This window comes from Acartia tonsa, chromosome 1 (assembly GCF_053477335.1).
Source record: "Acartia tonsa isolate MP-2025a chromosome 1, ASM5347733v1, whole genome shotgun sequence".
NCBI classification, from domain to species: domain Eukaryota; kingdom Metazoa; phylum Arthropoda; class Copepoda; order Calanoida; family Acartiidae; genus Acartia; species Acartia tonsa.
In genome coordinates this window covers 47712371-47729554 of record NC_137260.1, presented here as the reverse complement: position 1 = coordinate 47729554, position 17184 = coordinate 47712371, and the positions used below count along the sequence as shown (strand labels likewise).

At 31.6% G+C, this 17184-nt stretch overlaps 1 protein-coding gene across 1 annotated transcript; it reads left to right on the top strand.

The window, feature by feature from the left end:
• The first annotated feature begins 1724 nt into the window (after positions 1-1724).
• On the top strand, positions 1725-16323 carry LOC145322298 (EH domain-containing protein 3-like). Its single transcript, XM_080164215.1, is given in 12 exon segments — positions 1725-2272; positions 4496-4723; positions 5447-5533; positions 5880-5981; positions 6620-6701; positions 8137-8393; positions 9699-9837; positions 11176-11267; positions 11628-11699; positions 12121-12204; positions 12383-12449; positions 16126-16323. Coding segments are annotated over 12 exon segments (1689 nt in total). The 5' UTR covers positions 1725-1861; the 3' UTR covers positions 16194-16323.
• The last annotated feature ends 861 nt before the right edge of the window (positions 16324-17184 follow it).

The following is a 17184-nucleotide window of genomic DNA, read 5'->3' as shown; positions in this document are numbered from 1 at the left end:
CATTATCAGATATTGGGATAAAGTTATATTTCCGGCTATTATGGCTAAAATACTTTTCACACAGGGGCATCTACTTTATAATTTACTTTGTCTTTCCTTTAATTATAAAGATTTACATGAGAGTTGCTTCTGAAGCTTCTTGTGCATCTACCTTATTTAGCAACTAGTTTTGTCCGTCTCATGTGTTATGTGTTGTTGAAGTCATCATTGTTCCCAATCCACTATACTAGAGACAAAAACAATAACTATAAATCCTATTATATTAAAGTCGTACGGGTTTTTGTTTGTTCGTTAAGATCTCGCTCTCCACTGATTCGATTGAGTTCTATGTTCAACATAATTTAGGGTGTTAAAATACATTACTTGTCTATATTATGGATTATATCTTTAGGTAATTACTTACAGGTAAAAAAAAACAATGCATTCGCAACGAAGCTTTTTATCCACTTTAAAATATAAAATAATATTTTTATTACTTTACTTTACTTTATCAACGAAATAAAGTAATGTACAGTTATCGTATGATATCTTATACAGTTGATTTGGAGCCATTGTCTGAAAAAGATATTAACCTTGCAATTTATACATGTTTTTGACAATGCAATACTTCTCTTTGATTTGCAATAAAAACAATTTTACACAAGGGTGTCAAAATCCACAAAATCAATTGGCGCAAACTACTTATTGAGACATTACTTTAGGGTCTAGTCTCTAGAGGAGGAAGGGGGAGGTCAAGAAAATAGGTTAAAACCGCCCCAAGATAACAATAAAGCTTACCTGAAAAGTACAACAAATAGGGACCAGTAATTTCCGAGATCATAAGCTTTAGACTTAACAACCTTAGTCCTACTACTTTGCATTTAGGATATAAGTTAATCATATTTATCTTGGATGGTTTCAAGCCATTATTCATCCTAATCCCCTTCCTTCCACCAATTAAAGAAGCAAAGGCCATCAAGTCTATTGGCGAAGATTTAAGTATAAGATAATAAATTTGCCGTTTTATACATTTTAATCAGACAAATCAATCAATCTTAAACTGATTTAGATTCGAAATAACATTTGAATTTGATGTATCTTGCGCAAGAAAGGACAGAATTTAGAAATTTTATTCGATGTGTCAAATGCATATTACACATATTTATGTATTCCCTTTTCACACCCACACATACACCCACCTACACCCGCACACACACACACACACTCACATACACATTCACACACATTTTAATATATGTGCAGATCATAACATAAATACACAAAAATACACTGAAATAGTACATACACACACACACAAACACATATATATTTCACACACACTCACACACATATATATTCTCTCTCTCACACAAGGATGAAAATAACCATTGACATTTGACATTTGAAGCTATGCTTAAAATATTATGGTGTTACTCATTGTCAAAAACACCCAAAACCAAATAAAATCAATGATATATTTTTAATATATTGACAAAAGTATGTCTATAATATCGACAAAAATCAGTGATTGTAGAAAAGCCTTACTTTTAAAAAACACACCTACACCTACAAAATGCACAAACGCTCATCTGTGGGCCAAAGCGCGCCGGTCAGAAAGTAACACAGACACACACACACACACACACACACACACACACACACACACACATACACACAAACTACACAGATATGGGCCACAGTCAGTGTGCGGCTATGTTAGAGGTGATAGGACATTTTATCTTATTTTGTGAGAGCTTTCCCAATGTTATGTGTTCATATTAGTTAGTGCAACTTACCTTTAATAACATTAGTGAGAGAGGGATCAGTTTTTTGAGAAAAAAAGGAAAGTTTTTTTATACAGTTATTGTTAAAGTGATAAATAATGAAGAAATTCTTTAGGCAAAAATGCGAATCAGACTCGCATTATTATGCCACCATATCCGAGGGTCTAAAGTCCATGTATAAATCTAACCTAATTCCGCTGGAGAAAGAGTATGAATTTCACGGATTTGTCTCGCCTGCCCTTAGCGATGCCGACTTTGACTCGAAGCCGATGGTGCTGATGCTGGGCCAGTACTCGACGGGAAAGACAACCTTTATCCGGTACCTGCTGGAGCAGGACTATCCTGGCATGCGGATTGGTCCGGAGCCCACCACGGATTCCTTCACGGTCATCATGCACGGCGAACAGAATCAGATTATACCTGGAAACGCGCTGACGATCGACAGAAATCGGCAGTTCAAGCCGCTGTCAGATTTTGGCGGCGCATTTCTGAACAGATTTCAGGATTGAGTTGTTTATATGATAAATCACAAATTACTATTGGCTGCGTCCATAACCCCACGAGAACAAGCTATCTTAAATTATGTTTTTTATATATATATTAAGTTTTCACGGTTGTTTGAAATTTTGGATGCAACTACAATAAGATGCACTGTTGACAGCCACGGCGTCACATTGTCTTTAGATAGGCTCCTTGTTTAACATTTTGTATTGAAAGGTTGAATGGATTTTGGAGTCTATCGTCTGAACTTACCAGGCAGTGATAGCGGTCACATTCTATTCATAAAGTATAAAGTTGCTTGCGTTTGAGTTTATGTTTGTCCCAAAATATGTCGCAAACGGCTGAACCGATCGTTATACAATTGCCAGGGAAAACAAATGTTTGCTAACAAGTAGGACTATTTTCTCTTACTTCCAGCAGCAAACCTGCGGGGCCAATTTCCTAATCCTGCAGTGCAATCATTAACAATTACCTAAAATATGACAAACCCCGCTACTTCGTTTTCTTTCCATAATCCGAAAATTTATGTATTTACATTTATAGGGCATCAAATTTGTCAACTTTATTGTTTATTTTTATATTTTCGGTCAAAACGTAATTTATGAATTTACAGAAAAACTGTTTTAATAAATATTTTACAAATTGAAATACCTTACAACTTATTAACAACAAAAATGTAGCCAATTTTTAAACACAATTAACAAATTTAAGTTTTGCTCATTATGTGTTTCTCAAATATTTTTCGCTAATTTAACTTTCTTTATTTTTTCAGAAAATTGTCTTGTTTTAAATCCTATGATATTTTAGTAATAAAGTTGTTAATTGTTTGGACCGATTGAGTTCTACATTTTAGGGAAGCTTTACAAAGGTCCTGTTATAGATTTTTATATTCTATTATTAAATCTAAGTCTGGTTTTAGCCTACTCTACTGCTCTCTTCCCAGGATACTACGGACGAAACTGGTAGTAATACAATAAAATATTTTTGAAGGCTGGAAATAATTGAAGACCCTTATTTTGGTAAAATTTTAGATGAGTAGTTCATAGTAAGCAAGTTTTGTCATTGTTTTGTTTGTCAAATTTAGAATCCTTTATATTTCTACCGTATACAATAATGATATTCTATTGATATGATTAAAGCAAATCTGAATAACCTTTAGAAGATAGGTTACACCATTATGTCTTTTTTTTCTCTGAACTAAATCTTGCTAATGAAGTGTTTTTATTGCACGGCCTACCTTTTTCTGGAAGCCCAACTGTGCATAGTGATTAGATACGCCTCTCATGGGCCGAGGCATTACCCCTGTATTTATTTTTGTCTTGCATCACAAGCAGCTATAGTAACTATTTTTAACTTCTTTAGTTATTACATAGTGTTGGGCTAAAATTCAAACCCATTACCCCTCCCCCCTTCCTGACAAAACTTAAATTCGCTATGTGTTACATTTGCAGGAATGGATTAATTCTTAATTGGATCTTACACCATATTATTATTTACTCTAATAAATTGAAACTTGTAGCTGGCTAAAATAACCCCCATCCACCATTTACACCATCTCGTCCCCTCCTACTAAATGAACAATGTGACCGATATGTTATGTCCATGTTAGCAACTGACATATTATCCACGTATATTCTTTATCCATTGTTGCATATTAAAAAATTGTTTTGTAGTTTATTTTTTGACAAACGAACATTGAGGACTTGTAGAGACTTTTAGCATTTTAGAAATTGTATATCTAATCTAATTGATAGTTTCTAATTTCAATCTTTCGTCATTATTAGATTAAATTTCAAATCTAGTAAATATCATTTTTCATTTCTATGCATTACGTTTGTCTTAAATTGCCTATACAGCATATAGATTAATTCATATTTAGCTAATAGCAAATCAACTCTAGTATTCCAAATATCCATCGTCTTTTCATCCATAGGTCAGTGTGAAGTCGACTCTAAAAAAAAGAAAAAGTAGAATTTTTGGAGATTTGGGTTTTCTAGGGCCGGGCAATATCTCTTGTACCCTCCTCTAACATACATATTGAACCATACCAGAATCTATGAGAATTTCACTAAAAAGGAGAACAATATCGGTCAAGCAGTTAGAGAGATCCTTCGTTACACAAAATTACACAGACATCCTGTTAATATTATATGATGATGTTAATGGTATTATTTCTATTTCAACCAATTTGCAAATAAGTAAATTCCATTAAAACAACTGAATTCAAGCAGGCAGCGGTGATGAGAAACGAGGTACTGAAGTACGTGACCCTAGTGGATACCCCGGGTATCCTGGCGGGAGAGAAACAGAGGATTGACCGCGGATACGACTTTATCGGTGTGCTCCAATGGTTTGCTGAGAGGTCGGACATGATTATCCTGCTGTTTGATGCGAATAAGTTGGATATTTCTGATGAGTTTAGGAGAGCTATCAAGGCTATTCATGGGTATGAAGATAAGGTAAACTTTTCATAATAATTGACACAGATTGCTTTTATCTCTTGCATTCACTCGGTTCTCATTATCTATAATACAAAGTAGCTTGATGTCTGTCTTTCTGTCTGTCCGTCCGTCCGTCTCTTAAGATCTCGGTAACAACTGAACCGATTGGATTCTACTCTTTAGGGAATATACCCACAGGTTCTGTGGTGGTTTAAGGCTATTTTCTTGGGGGGTGGGACACCCCCCCCCCCCAATAAACAAAAGAATCCTCTCTCATTTTTTTTGGCAGTTAATTATTAAAAAGTAGTGGTGGCAGCTCCCGAGGCACTTATTTTATTTTGAATTACCTCTTGGGACAAAGCCCCTAGAGGTTAGGGGCGAAGCGGCTAGTGAGTAATAAGTTGTTTTGTATAATAAATAGTGGAACATTCTATATTATGACATTTAATTAATTCAATTTGTTTGCTTTTTGACTCACTTTGTCTGTTTGTTCTTCTTTATTTTGTGTATATTACTACTTTTGGATGTTGTTATTCTTGTTCTGTAATGAATTGTCTAAAAAATATACTTAATCACATACTAACATACTATATAAAATCAAAATTTAATTAGTTGAAAAAAAGTAAGTTGTAAAACTCGTGGCCTAATCTAAAAAAAATAATTAGAGTTTATATTCAGAGTTCATGTTTATGTCTTTCAGACTTTACCAAAACGTTTGATAATCACCATTTTCTTTTCCAGGTTCGAATAGTTTTAAACAAAGCAGATCAAGTAAACAATCAAGAACTAATGAGGGTTTATGGAGCTCTTATGTGGTCTATATCAAAGGTGAAATATTGGATATCCAGTATTAGGGTGTCTGTATGTGTGTGTAGCGCTTACTAAATAATAAACAAGTACTAATGAGTGTTATGGAGCTCTTATGTGGTCTATATCAAAGGTGAAATATTTGATTTACAATATTAGGGTGTCTGTATGTGTGTGTAGCAATATATAAATAATTATTAAGAACTAATGAGTGTTTATGGAGCTCTTATGTGGTCTTTATAAAATATATGTCTGTGTTAAAGAGCAATACAAGCACTACCGGTTTCGCCTTTACCTTAAAAGGCCTCTTTTTAATTTTGCTCAAGAGAAGAAAAAAAATTCTTTTTACAAAAATTACTAACTTCAGGTGATCAACGTACCAGAATGTCCGAAGGTGTACACAGGAACTTTCCATGACCAGCCCCTCAAGTATGACATGTACAGGGGGCTGTTTGAAGAAGAATTAAAGGCATAATCTCTAATTTTGTTAGTGTACTGCAATTATAACCCTTAAGCCCAAATTTTATCATTGAAAAAAGCATTTGTCTAAATTGTATTCTGTTATCTGTTTCACAAGGCATTCTTAATTAATTTTTGTAATTATCTTTAGGTTATATTTTTAGAGGGAGATTTATATTCAACTAGGAGTACATCATCTATAATAGCGAAGCTTTAAATTATACTGTTAAATTAACCTTTGTAGAGTGTCAGAACGAAATAAGAATATTATTAATTTACAAAATTGTGTATTTTGTTGCAAATTTGCTTAGATACTGGGTTCTGCTAAAGGTGCTGCATTTTTATGACTTAATTATAGAGGTGCTTTGATATTTTACATTGTTGTCCTAGGAATCATTATTCATATTTACATTGTTAAAAATCATCATGTGGACTCTCCAACTTTCTGGTAACAATTATAGACTTGCTACGCTTTCTAAATCGTTTCTGGCTGTTACAGAAATCCTCATGCGAATGGATAGAACAATTCTAACTATCTAATATTCACGATAAGAACAATATGTTATGGACATATTAACGGACCGACCCTAATTACATAAAAGCTTCGCTTTCAAACAGATTAAAATGAGGGATTATTATGAACTGTAGAAACTGTTTGATGATCTCCAAGATTTGCCCAGAAACGCCGCCCTTAGAAAATTAAATGATTTTATCAAGCGCGCAAGGAATAGTGTAAACTTTTATTGTATCATTGTTCAAGGTTTGTTTTAGAAGTAAAATATAACTTTTTACGAATAAACGAATGTGTGTGTGTAGCCATAGTTTCTTAGTGTTTGGATTTCTAAGTAATCTTGGAGTAGGACTGTGAAATTGTTGCAATATGAATGGATATAGAATATCCGTGGATATTATGACAGGGGAAAAATTGTCGTCAATTTAGGTTGCTAACATGGACACCATTTATTGGTCAGTAAGTTCATCCAGTATTAGAGTGTCCTTAGAGTCAAATCTCAAATAGAATCTAAATACATGCATCTATGACCGTCTTTAGTTTTGTTGATAGATTTGAAAGTTAATCTGATAATCATTAAATGTTTTTTTTTATGCTTTAACTTTATGTATTTACTTTATTTGACTAAATTTGTCTAATCATTAATCTATTTTGAATGAAAAACGTTCTCAGCATTTTTCTAAGTCTAGATTTTCTTTTTGTCTTCATTATCTTACAAATAAACAATTAGTTTGATTCGTTTTTAAGTATCTGATAATGTTTTACTGTAATCAACATCTTTTTACCTATGGAGATTATAATAAAAACATTTAAATGTATGTATATATGTAATATTTTGAATAAACTTATTAGCGCTATCAGGGGCGTCCAAGCTTTTTTTTTGGGGGAGGGGTTAAATTTTTTTAAGGGGGGGGTAATTCGGTTTTGGGGGGGGGGTAAAATGGCGCCGCGAGTTTTTTTTACCCCCCCCAAAAAATGTTTACCCCGGGGGTAAAATTTGCTTGGGGGGGGGGGGGTAATTACCCCCCCTGAAATCTGTTGGCAGGGGTAAAATTTGTTACTCCCCCCCCAAAAAAATTTGTTAGAGATTTTTTATTTTGGGGGGGGGGTAAATACCCCCTCCTAAATGGTTGGGGGTGCCTACGGCACCCCCATGGTAGGGGTAAATTTTAAATGGGGGGGGGGGGTAAAATGAAAAATTTTTGGGGGGAGCATACGGCACCCCCAAATTCGTTTGGGGGGGGGGGTAATCGCCCCATTAACCCCCCCCCCTTTGACGTCTATGAGCGCTATAATCATAAGAATTAGAATTCATATTTGTAATCTTAATTTTTAGCAAGATGTTACAAATGTAGCAACTCAAAATGTTAACTATGTTTAAAAGGGCTTAGTTAACTTACCCCTAACAGAAATCAATCATAAATATTATTTTCTTCATTTGACTAGAATTTTCTGGAGATACGGCAAGTGTCATGTATGACGTCATAAAAATACGTCTAAATCCATCTATTTAAGGGGTTTCCTTTCCTACTTCTTCTTTCATCCTTCCTTTTTATGAAGTCACACATGACACTTTCCGTATCTCCTAGTTTTCTATTCGAAATTGTCATTCATATGTATGTGTACAAAATTAGTTAAAACATTAAATAAAAAGTTAACCTTAAAAACTGCAGAATGGCAAAGCTACACTCCTTCCTAATCACCACGCTACGCGACCAAATGCCAAAATTATTCAACAAGGAAAAACAGAAAGCTAGACTAATTAAAAATCTTCCAAGTATCATAGAAGATCTGCAGACTAAACACAAGCTGACCCTCCTGGATTTACCTGAGGTCAACAGGATGCAGGACAAACTAAAGACTGCAAATTTTAGAAAGTTTCCTAAATTAAATGAGAAATTATTAAACCAGGTATATTTTGTTAGTAGTTATTTATCGTATTTTTTTTAAAGACAGCTTTCTGCAGATACTGTGAAAAAATTGTGAGATTAGTACCATTTTTTTTGCCCCGTTGTGCCGATTCGTTACATGACTTTTCATAGGGTTAAGTAATTAATTTATTTTGGAAGGCGAAGCGCACCGAATTACATTCCTACTACTCTATAATTAAACCTGGGGCTAAATGAATTACCCCTTTTTTTCTAGGGGAGTGGAGGGGGGTGGAGGGTAAACCCCACAATTTAGATGTGAAATGTCAAAAAATAACCTGAATTAAAGTTAACAATTAAAAATATCACGTAAAATTGTCTTGGAAGTTTTTTATGTCTGCTAATTATAGACCATTCCTACAGCAAAATTATGAAACCTTTTAGATATCTAAATATTTTTAAAAAAAAGACAAAGACATTTGCAATTAATAGAAGGAAGGTTTTTCTTTGTAAAGCTTAATTTCCATCGAAAATATAAAAAAAAAAATACTAATCTCAAATTCAAAAAAATAATAATCTCAAATTCAAAAAAAATAATAATCTCAAATTCAAAAAAAATAATAATCTTAAATTCAAAAAAATAATAATCTCAAATTCTTTTCGGTGTAATATATAACCTGATGTTTGTTTTTCTTTTTTCTGTAATTAACGCATTTAACATTTCAAAAGTTGAACAAAAAATCTTTTTTTTTAAGCAGACATATATACGAAGCTAGTATAAAATAGTTTTATTTAAATTTTCATAAAAGATGTAGAAAAAAAACATAATTATAATTTTATTTATTAAGAAAATAAAAACTAAACATAAATAAAAAGTCCTTAAAACTAAGCGATAAGCTAATAAGATAATACAGACAAACGAACATTAAGAAATATAGAGAAAATGCGCTTTTAAAGCCAAGAAAAGGAATATTATTTTGAACTTTGAACAAAAATTTAATACAGACTTTGATGTAAATGACTGAATGCCTTATATGGAAATGCTAACATTTTATCACTTGCTTAATTACAGCTTTGCCTACAATACTTTGTTTAATGTTTCACTATTGCAAAAGCAATAAAAATAAGTACTACGGTTTCTAAATTGTTACAGGAATTATCATACAAAGTTTTAAATCGAAAGAGCGATTTCAAAATGCCCAAAACAACCATCAGAGAACCCTCATGAGAGCCAGTCACGGGGTTCTCTTTAATTACCTAACCTAAAAATACTTTAAACTTTAACTGTATCAATCAAAACTAATATCTTTATCGCAGTTTTAAGATTTTTGTAACATAGTTTTTCTAGGTAAACAAAATGTTAGACAACGATATCTCACAGCTGATGAACGTTCTGCCGAACTCCGACGACGAATTATGTGTGAAGGGGGGCGTGTTCAAGAACACCCAGGATCAAAACACACCCTTCGGCTATCAGAGATGTGAAGGTAGGCGGAGTTTTACTCAGGGATAAAGGTACTTAGGTGAGGGATAGATTTAAAGAAAGTTAGTTTGACGCAGAAATTTAAAGGGATAAGACAATCCCCATGATGATTTACAAATTTACCCTTTCTGTTGATTACAATAAGTTGTTGGAACTTAAAAAATCAACTAATAAAATTTAATATAAGCCCCTATAGTTGTTAAGCCAACGAATAAGAAAACGTTATTATAATACATAGCACCAGTATATCACTAGTGTAATAAAGAGCTCAATGTTAGGTCTGACATTACAATATCAGAATTAAAATATTACGTTTCTTCTAAATGTTGGATACTAATTATACAGGGTTATGAAAATAGGCGTTAAATAAGTCCATTGGTCCTCAATAATGAACATAATTATATTCAGAAATGAATAAGAAACGATAAGAAAATGGACGATGAATGTAAAGTGTATACCTTAATTTATATTTATCAAATTCCCCATTAACTACGGGAAAAAGTTATTGAGACAAATTTTAACACTGTTTATACAACCTAATTCATGAAAAAATATTTTTTCAGCCGATGTTATTTCCCTTCCTTTCCTGTGTGTTAAGATAAAGTGTTGATATATTAATTTGAATATATTTCATGTGTTCATTATGAGTTTACATGATTACTATACTTCCTGTTTCCTCATTTTCAAATTTAATGTATTTTAATCTATATACATATGTTATAAATAGAAGAAATAGAATAATTTCTTCATTTCTTTATTATATAAAGGGCTTGACGAAGTTTGATTTTTGGAAGGCTTTTTCATGTGGTCTTTTTAGGCCCTTATTGGAGTGTAGAAATAGTTGCAAGACTACAAAAAATGGTTCCCTCTTTATCCCTCATACAAAGCCTCTAGCCCCTTAATTCAAAGGGGCAGAGAATAGCACAAAACCATTCCAAGTCTTAAATCTGATAATAATAGCCTAAAACCAGCACAGGCTTAGCTAGCTTAGCAAGAGAACTCAATCGATTCAGTTGTTATAAAGATCTTAAGCTTCAGAGTAAAACACAGTTTAATTAAACATGTTATTTTTATTTGATAAGTCGTCCAATACACAGTGTTTCATTTTAAAACAATCTTCAGTTGGTTTATAAATAAAAGACATGATACTTTAATAAAAACAAATTAATAAAAAATTATATACTGTCTATTAAAAACAAAATATGCTTACAGTGCAGTGGAGGTGAGGAATGATTGGGGGGGGGGGGGAAGATAAAGACTTGAATGCTTTTCATTATGAAATTATCCAGCCATATATGAAGAAACTTCACGAAACCTCTAGAAATTATCAAATTAATTTTAGGCACAGATTATGGAAACGGAGAGCCCGGATGGATAGTGTCTAAAGAAAGACCAAAATGGGACAAAATTTTTGATTCTTTAAATCCCCATCAGGTCTTTTATTTATGTTTAAAAATAATATAATATATTAAACTCATAGACAACTATACCTAGCTATGTACACTATTTAGACTTTTAGATTTATACCAACCAATCAAGCCAAAAAATGAGAGAACAATGTGATTTACAGTTTAATTAAAGATTTTATGAAAACAATTTTTTATTATCATAAAAATACAGCAAAACACAAATATGGATTTAAATTTTTGTTAATCAAAATTGGAAAAGATTACTTTATCGTTTATTGATGTTCTCTTCTTGTTCAACTGTAAATGCAAAAAGCTAAAGTTGAAAAAAATACAACTTCATAATTAATTTGTTATATTCTAAATATTGTTTGTTTTGTTTATGCAGGATAAAATCACAGGGGCAGAAGCAAAGAGAGAAATGGTAAAATCAAATCTTCCTAACTCAAGTTTAGCAAAGGTAAAGCATCTTCAAGATTTAAATGGTAACTTATTTATTTTACTAAATAATCACCAAACCTTTGTAATAAAACTTTTAGTGTTTATAATACGCTTTTTTTGCAAATAGGTTGTATAATAAGAATTTTAGGTTCAATTAGAGAAAACATTATGAAAATAACATAAAGGCTCCACAGCTGTGACTTAATTTGCACCGCTGATGCTTAAACTAAGTCGCATCTACTGGTTATGGCTGCAAACTTGGTGGCTTTGGCTTTTCAGGATCCTAAATGCTGTTGCGTTCTGACAGTGGCTTACAGTAGTTACTGCTAAGCTCTGCACCAGCTGCTGAGCCCTGATTGCTTATTTGCTATTATAAGGTCCCAAATATGTCTAATAGTCTATTGACATCACAAATTAGAATTAATTTCTGTTTTATTTAGATCTGGAAATTATCAGATATAGATGAGGATGGAATGTTAACTAGAAATGAATTTGCCTTGGCCATGCATTTGATCAATATTAAGGTAAAATAGAATTACAATCATTTAAAAATTTAATAAGTAGAAATAAATACTTACAAATATTTTAAAAATTAACTAGAAAATTACCCCACCCCCCTTATTTTTTTCTAAAAATAAGGGCGGTAGAGGGTTCCAGTCCTTGAGCTTAATACAAAAAAAATATAAATATTTTCTTTTTCAGTTGAAAGGTCATGAAATCCCCGACGTGCTGCCAGCCCACCTGTACCCCCCACCAACCAGCAACACAGGTATCATTGCCAGAGTCTGATACAAACATTCTTCAATGCACAAACACGTCCTAGTGTCAGGTTTTGGTCGCAATTTTTCATATTCTTATTTTTATTCATAGGAAAACAAAATTAACCACCTTTAAGATAACTGTCTATTATTTGGAGTGGGGACAAAACACCTAATTTAAAAATGCCTAACTAAAAATGCCTAACTAAAAACACCTAAGTTTAAAAATACCTAATGTTAAAAACACCTACGTTAAAAACACCTAATTTATAAATACCTAATTTATAAATGCCTAATTTAAAAACGCCTAACTAAAAATGCCTAACTAAAAATACCTAATTTTAAAAATGTCTAATTTTAAAAACACCTAATCCAAAAATACCTAATTCTAAACTATCTAAACGCCTAATTTAACAATGCCTAATTCTAAAATATTTATTTTTTCACTAAAATACTTAAAATTTTGATAACATTAATCCAATTGGCTGATTGTTCTTGCTGAAGGATCTCGCTAGTCGATGAACCAATATTGTTCATCTTTACAATGAAGCTTCCCGTAGTTCATGGGAAGGTTTATAACGCTTTTGGGGAGGTTACCAGCACCTTCCAATGAGAAATCGCCCTTTGAAAGATAAAATTATATATTTTTAAAAGCAAAGCTTTTCTATAATTAGGGTCAGTCCATCTGTACGTCCGTCCGAGATAGATAGCTTTTATTTGTTAATTTAGGCATGTTAGAATTGTCCCATCGATTCTAAACTTTGCATGATGATTCCTGTAATAGTAAGGTACGATTTAGAAAGCGTAGCAAATCTATAATATTACCAGAATGTCCATACGTCCATTTTAAACATGTTGATTTTTCTACTTTTTTAACAACAAATTTTTATATGACCTTATTATCCATTTGATCTGATTTTTGGTATATTGATTCCTGGGACAACAAAGAACAATATTATAAGCAAAGCAACTTTATAATCAAGTCCTAAAAATGTAAGTATGTCCATAAACATTATCCTTTATTCATCAGTTGTTCAACAAATTTACTTACAATTTTGCTTCGACTCTTATACTTCTATATTCTGATTATTCAGTTCAGACACTATACAAGTGTAAATGTCCATTTGTCCTACCATTTCAGTGCTACGCTTTTATGGATGTTGTCAAACTTGTTTTATAATCACTCTTTATTCCTTTTAGTCCCTGTAAACATTGAAAGAGATGTAGTTATATCTGATAGTACATTTAGTAAATATTTAAAACATAAAATATTCTGATTATTCAGTTCAGACACTATACAAGTGTTAATGTCCATTTTGTCCTACCGTTTCAGTGCTACGCTTTTATGGATGTTGTCAAACTTGTTTTATAATCACTATTTATTCCTTTTAGTCAGCGTAAACATTGAAAGAGATGTAGTTATATCTGATAGTACATTTATTAAATATTTAAAACATAAAATAAAATGTAATTATTGTCAAATTTTTTGTCTATGACAATAAATGATATAAAGAACTCTCTTTTTTTATTTTAATATGTAAAGAAACTTAATGATTAATTAATGATAAAAAAAGGACACTTATTACCTAACTAATAATGTATAACTTTGAAAGATCATAGGTCTTGGTAAGGTTTATAACTATTTTTGGAAAGATTAACACCACCTTCCTAATAGAATTTTCTACTTAATTTTTCTATTTCAAAATATATTTTGAAATTTTGGAGGGGGGTCGTAACCCCCCCCCCCCCCAGACTAATTAAATTCCCCTTCGCACTGCAATCACCCCTTAAGGACTCTAGGGGGCGAAGCCGCCAGTATAATATATTCAACAACAGTTTTAAGATATGCTTAAAATTAGGTTTTTTTAAATTAGGTATTTTAAAATTAGGTATTTTTAAACTTAGGTATTTATAGTTAGGTGTTTATAAAATTAGGCATTTTTAAAATTAGGTGTTTTGTCACATTAGGCATTTTTAGAATTAGGTATTTTTAAATTAGACATTTTTAAATTAGGTATTTATAAATTAGGTGTTTTGTCACATTAGACATTTATAAAATTAGGCATTTTTCAATTAGGTATTTTTAAATTAGGTGTTTTGTCCCCACTCCTATTATTTGGCACAGATTATTGAATTAACGAAAAAATATGTCTGAATGATTTTATCAATTTGTGAATGTATATTTGGGTGTTATCTTATATTATCTCCTTTAAACCAGCCTCTGCCTTGGAAAGCTCAAATTTGATGAGGGGGGAAAGAGCTATATATTACAAAACTTCCTAGTGTTTTTTATTTATCAATAGAGACATTTGTCTAGCATTATTGGGGAAGATTAACTAATCGTCATTGACCCCTCCTTTTATTCCTGGCCAGCTTATACCAATAACGAAATTAATTCGGAAAAAATCACAAAATCTATACGTGGTTTTAGCTGTTGTTGAGGGGCAACATATAGTAAAATTGACGACATCTCCATTTCCCCCACAAATATTATTAAAGATTTATTTCAATTGTTGGTTATACCTTATACCCGATTCCTGGCTAATCCTAATGCCTTTTTTATATCACACAAGCTAAAATTTTTTTCTTTGCACCAAAAAGCAACCAACATAAAGCAACACTCGAAGCTGAAAAATCAATTATAAAAAAAGATTTATGATTTTTTAGTGCATAATACTAAAGTGATGTTGGTCCAAACTTAAAAAATGAACTTTTAGAAGCTAGTTCAATAAGTAGTTGTGCAGCTAAAAATATTTTGTATCCTTAAACAGGCAATACTGCATTACATTTTTATTCTTAGCAGATTTAATACATGGAACAAAATCATTTATTCAATTCTTTATATGAGTTTAAAGAACAAAATTAAATAATAGGCGATGACATTTTAAGATTAATAGTTTTAAGAATATAGAACTTTTTTACCTGCTCAGCTGATATAAGTTAGATAATTACTCAATCTTACCCCTGGGTTAATCAATTAAATCTCCCACCCCCCTTTCCCTTTTTCAATTTCTTTTGAGCTGAACAAAATTTATTCATAAGAGCATTTTTGGTAGTGACGCTACTCGAAAAGTTTTGTATGTCGGTCTGTGTTGCATATAATACGATACAAGATACAATTTTAGGAGTTAATTCAAAATGATGTAAAAGAATCACTGTAATTGAAAGTAATTCAATTTTACCCCATTAATCAAACAAATACTAAAGTATGGAATATCGAAGCATCGAAATGTGCGTGTGTCTGTTTGTATATATGTTCATTAAGACCCTGTTAAACGACTGGACCAGCCGTTCTCAAACTTTTTAATAGTCCAGGCAGGTTAAAAGTTATTTGGCTGAAACCCACCCCAATAAATTTGTGCTCCTTTTTATAAACAAAAAATTAAATAACTCAAAGCCCATAGAGGTTAGGGGTGAAGACATTGGTATGACCAAATAATCTTTTTTTTACAAATATTCTTCAATCTAAAAAATCAGCTATTGCTACTATTGGACCACCTTTTTGATAGTTATAAACCAATAATAATGTAGAACAACTTAAGTATAGACCTTTCATCTAAATCTTAGAAATTACTCCAAACGAAAAATCTACGAAAGAAATTTTTTTAAACTCTGACCAAAAAGTTTTCTATTTAGAAAAACATAAAAAAGTGTTTAGACATTGAAGAATTGTGTCCAAACTTTCAGATCAACTGGAAACCATATTTAACGAGTTGTTAGATTCAAGTTATATTGCTGTTAAGATTCAAATTTAGTAAGGTATGTTCAAGCGATGAAAGAGTGTTACAAAAGAGAAAACAAGGACTATTATGTTGAAAAGTAGCGAAGATATACATGTGTTATCTATGTATTTTGGATTTACTATGAATCTAAATTTCTTTTCTCTTCGCCTCTTTATTTTTTATCGATGACCAGCTACTTATTATTTAGGTTAGAAGAGTGACCTATCTACAGAGTGAAAGGGGACAATGGGCTGTTTTTTATAGACGTCCCCAAAGTTTTATAATAACGTATTTATTCGTTGGTTTAACAACTTTGGGCACTTTTATTATATTTTGAATGGTTGGTTTATTAAGTTGAGTGTCCAAACGTTTCAACAACTAATTGAAATCTATAGAAGGGATTGTTTTAGTGTATAATCATTGGGGATGTAATAAATTTATCGGCAATTGTCTTAGCCCATTAGACTGGACTTACTTAACTAGCTAAAGTTAAAACAAATATAAATTTATCTTTTGTCATACTCTTTGAATTTGCTCTTTTATCATAGACAATTTCTTAATTTTGTTGATGTTTATATTTTTTCAAACTTAATTTTTTTAGAATTTTTAAAATGACATTTAATCGCTTTGGCTTTCTTTTTAGATATTTTAAATCTTTAATTCTACTTTAACTTTAAATTATTCATTGTCAAGTTTAAAATTGATTTAAAATATTTTGTATGTTTAAGTAAAATGCAAACCCTCCCCGACCCTTCATATTTCTTTATTATTTGTATAATTTTTATCTTTTGTGAACGTGTTTGTTACTTAATTTTACTTAATTAACAGCAAGCCCAAAAACTGTTTGTTTGTTAAATTTTAACATCTGGCAATTTTGTATCTATTGTTTACTTTATTTTACGCAAACATACCATTACGGTATGAAAATGAAACAAAGCAAAATTTTGTAATTTTATACCAGCAACATATAGATTTATTTTCCAGTCAGGTGGTTGAAATATATGTACTCTCTTAACAAGATTTT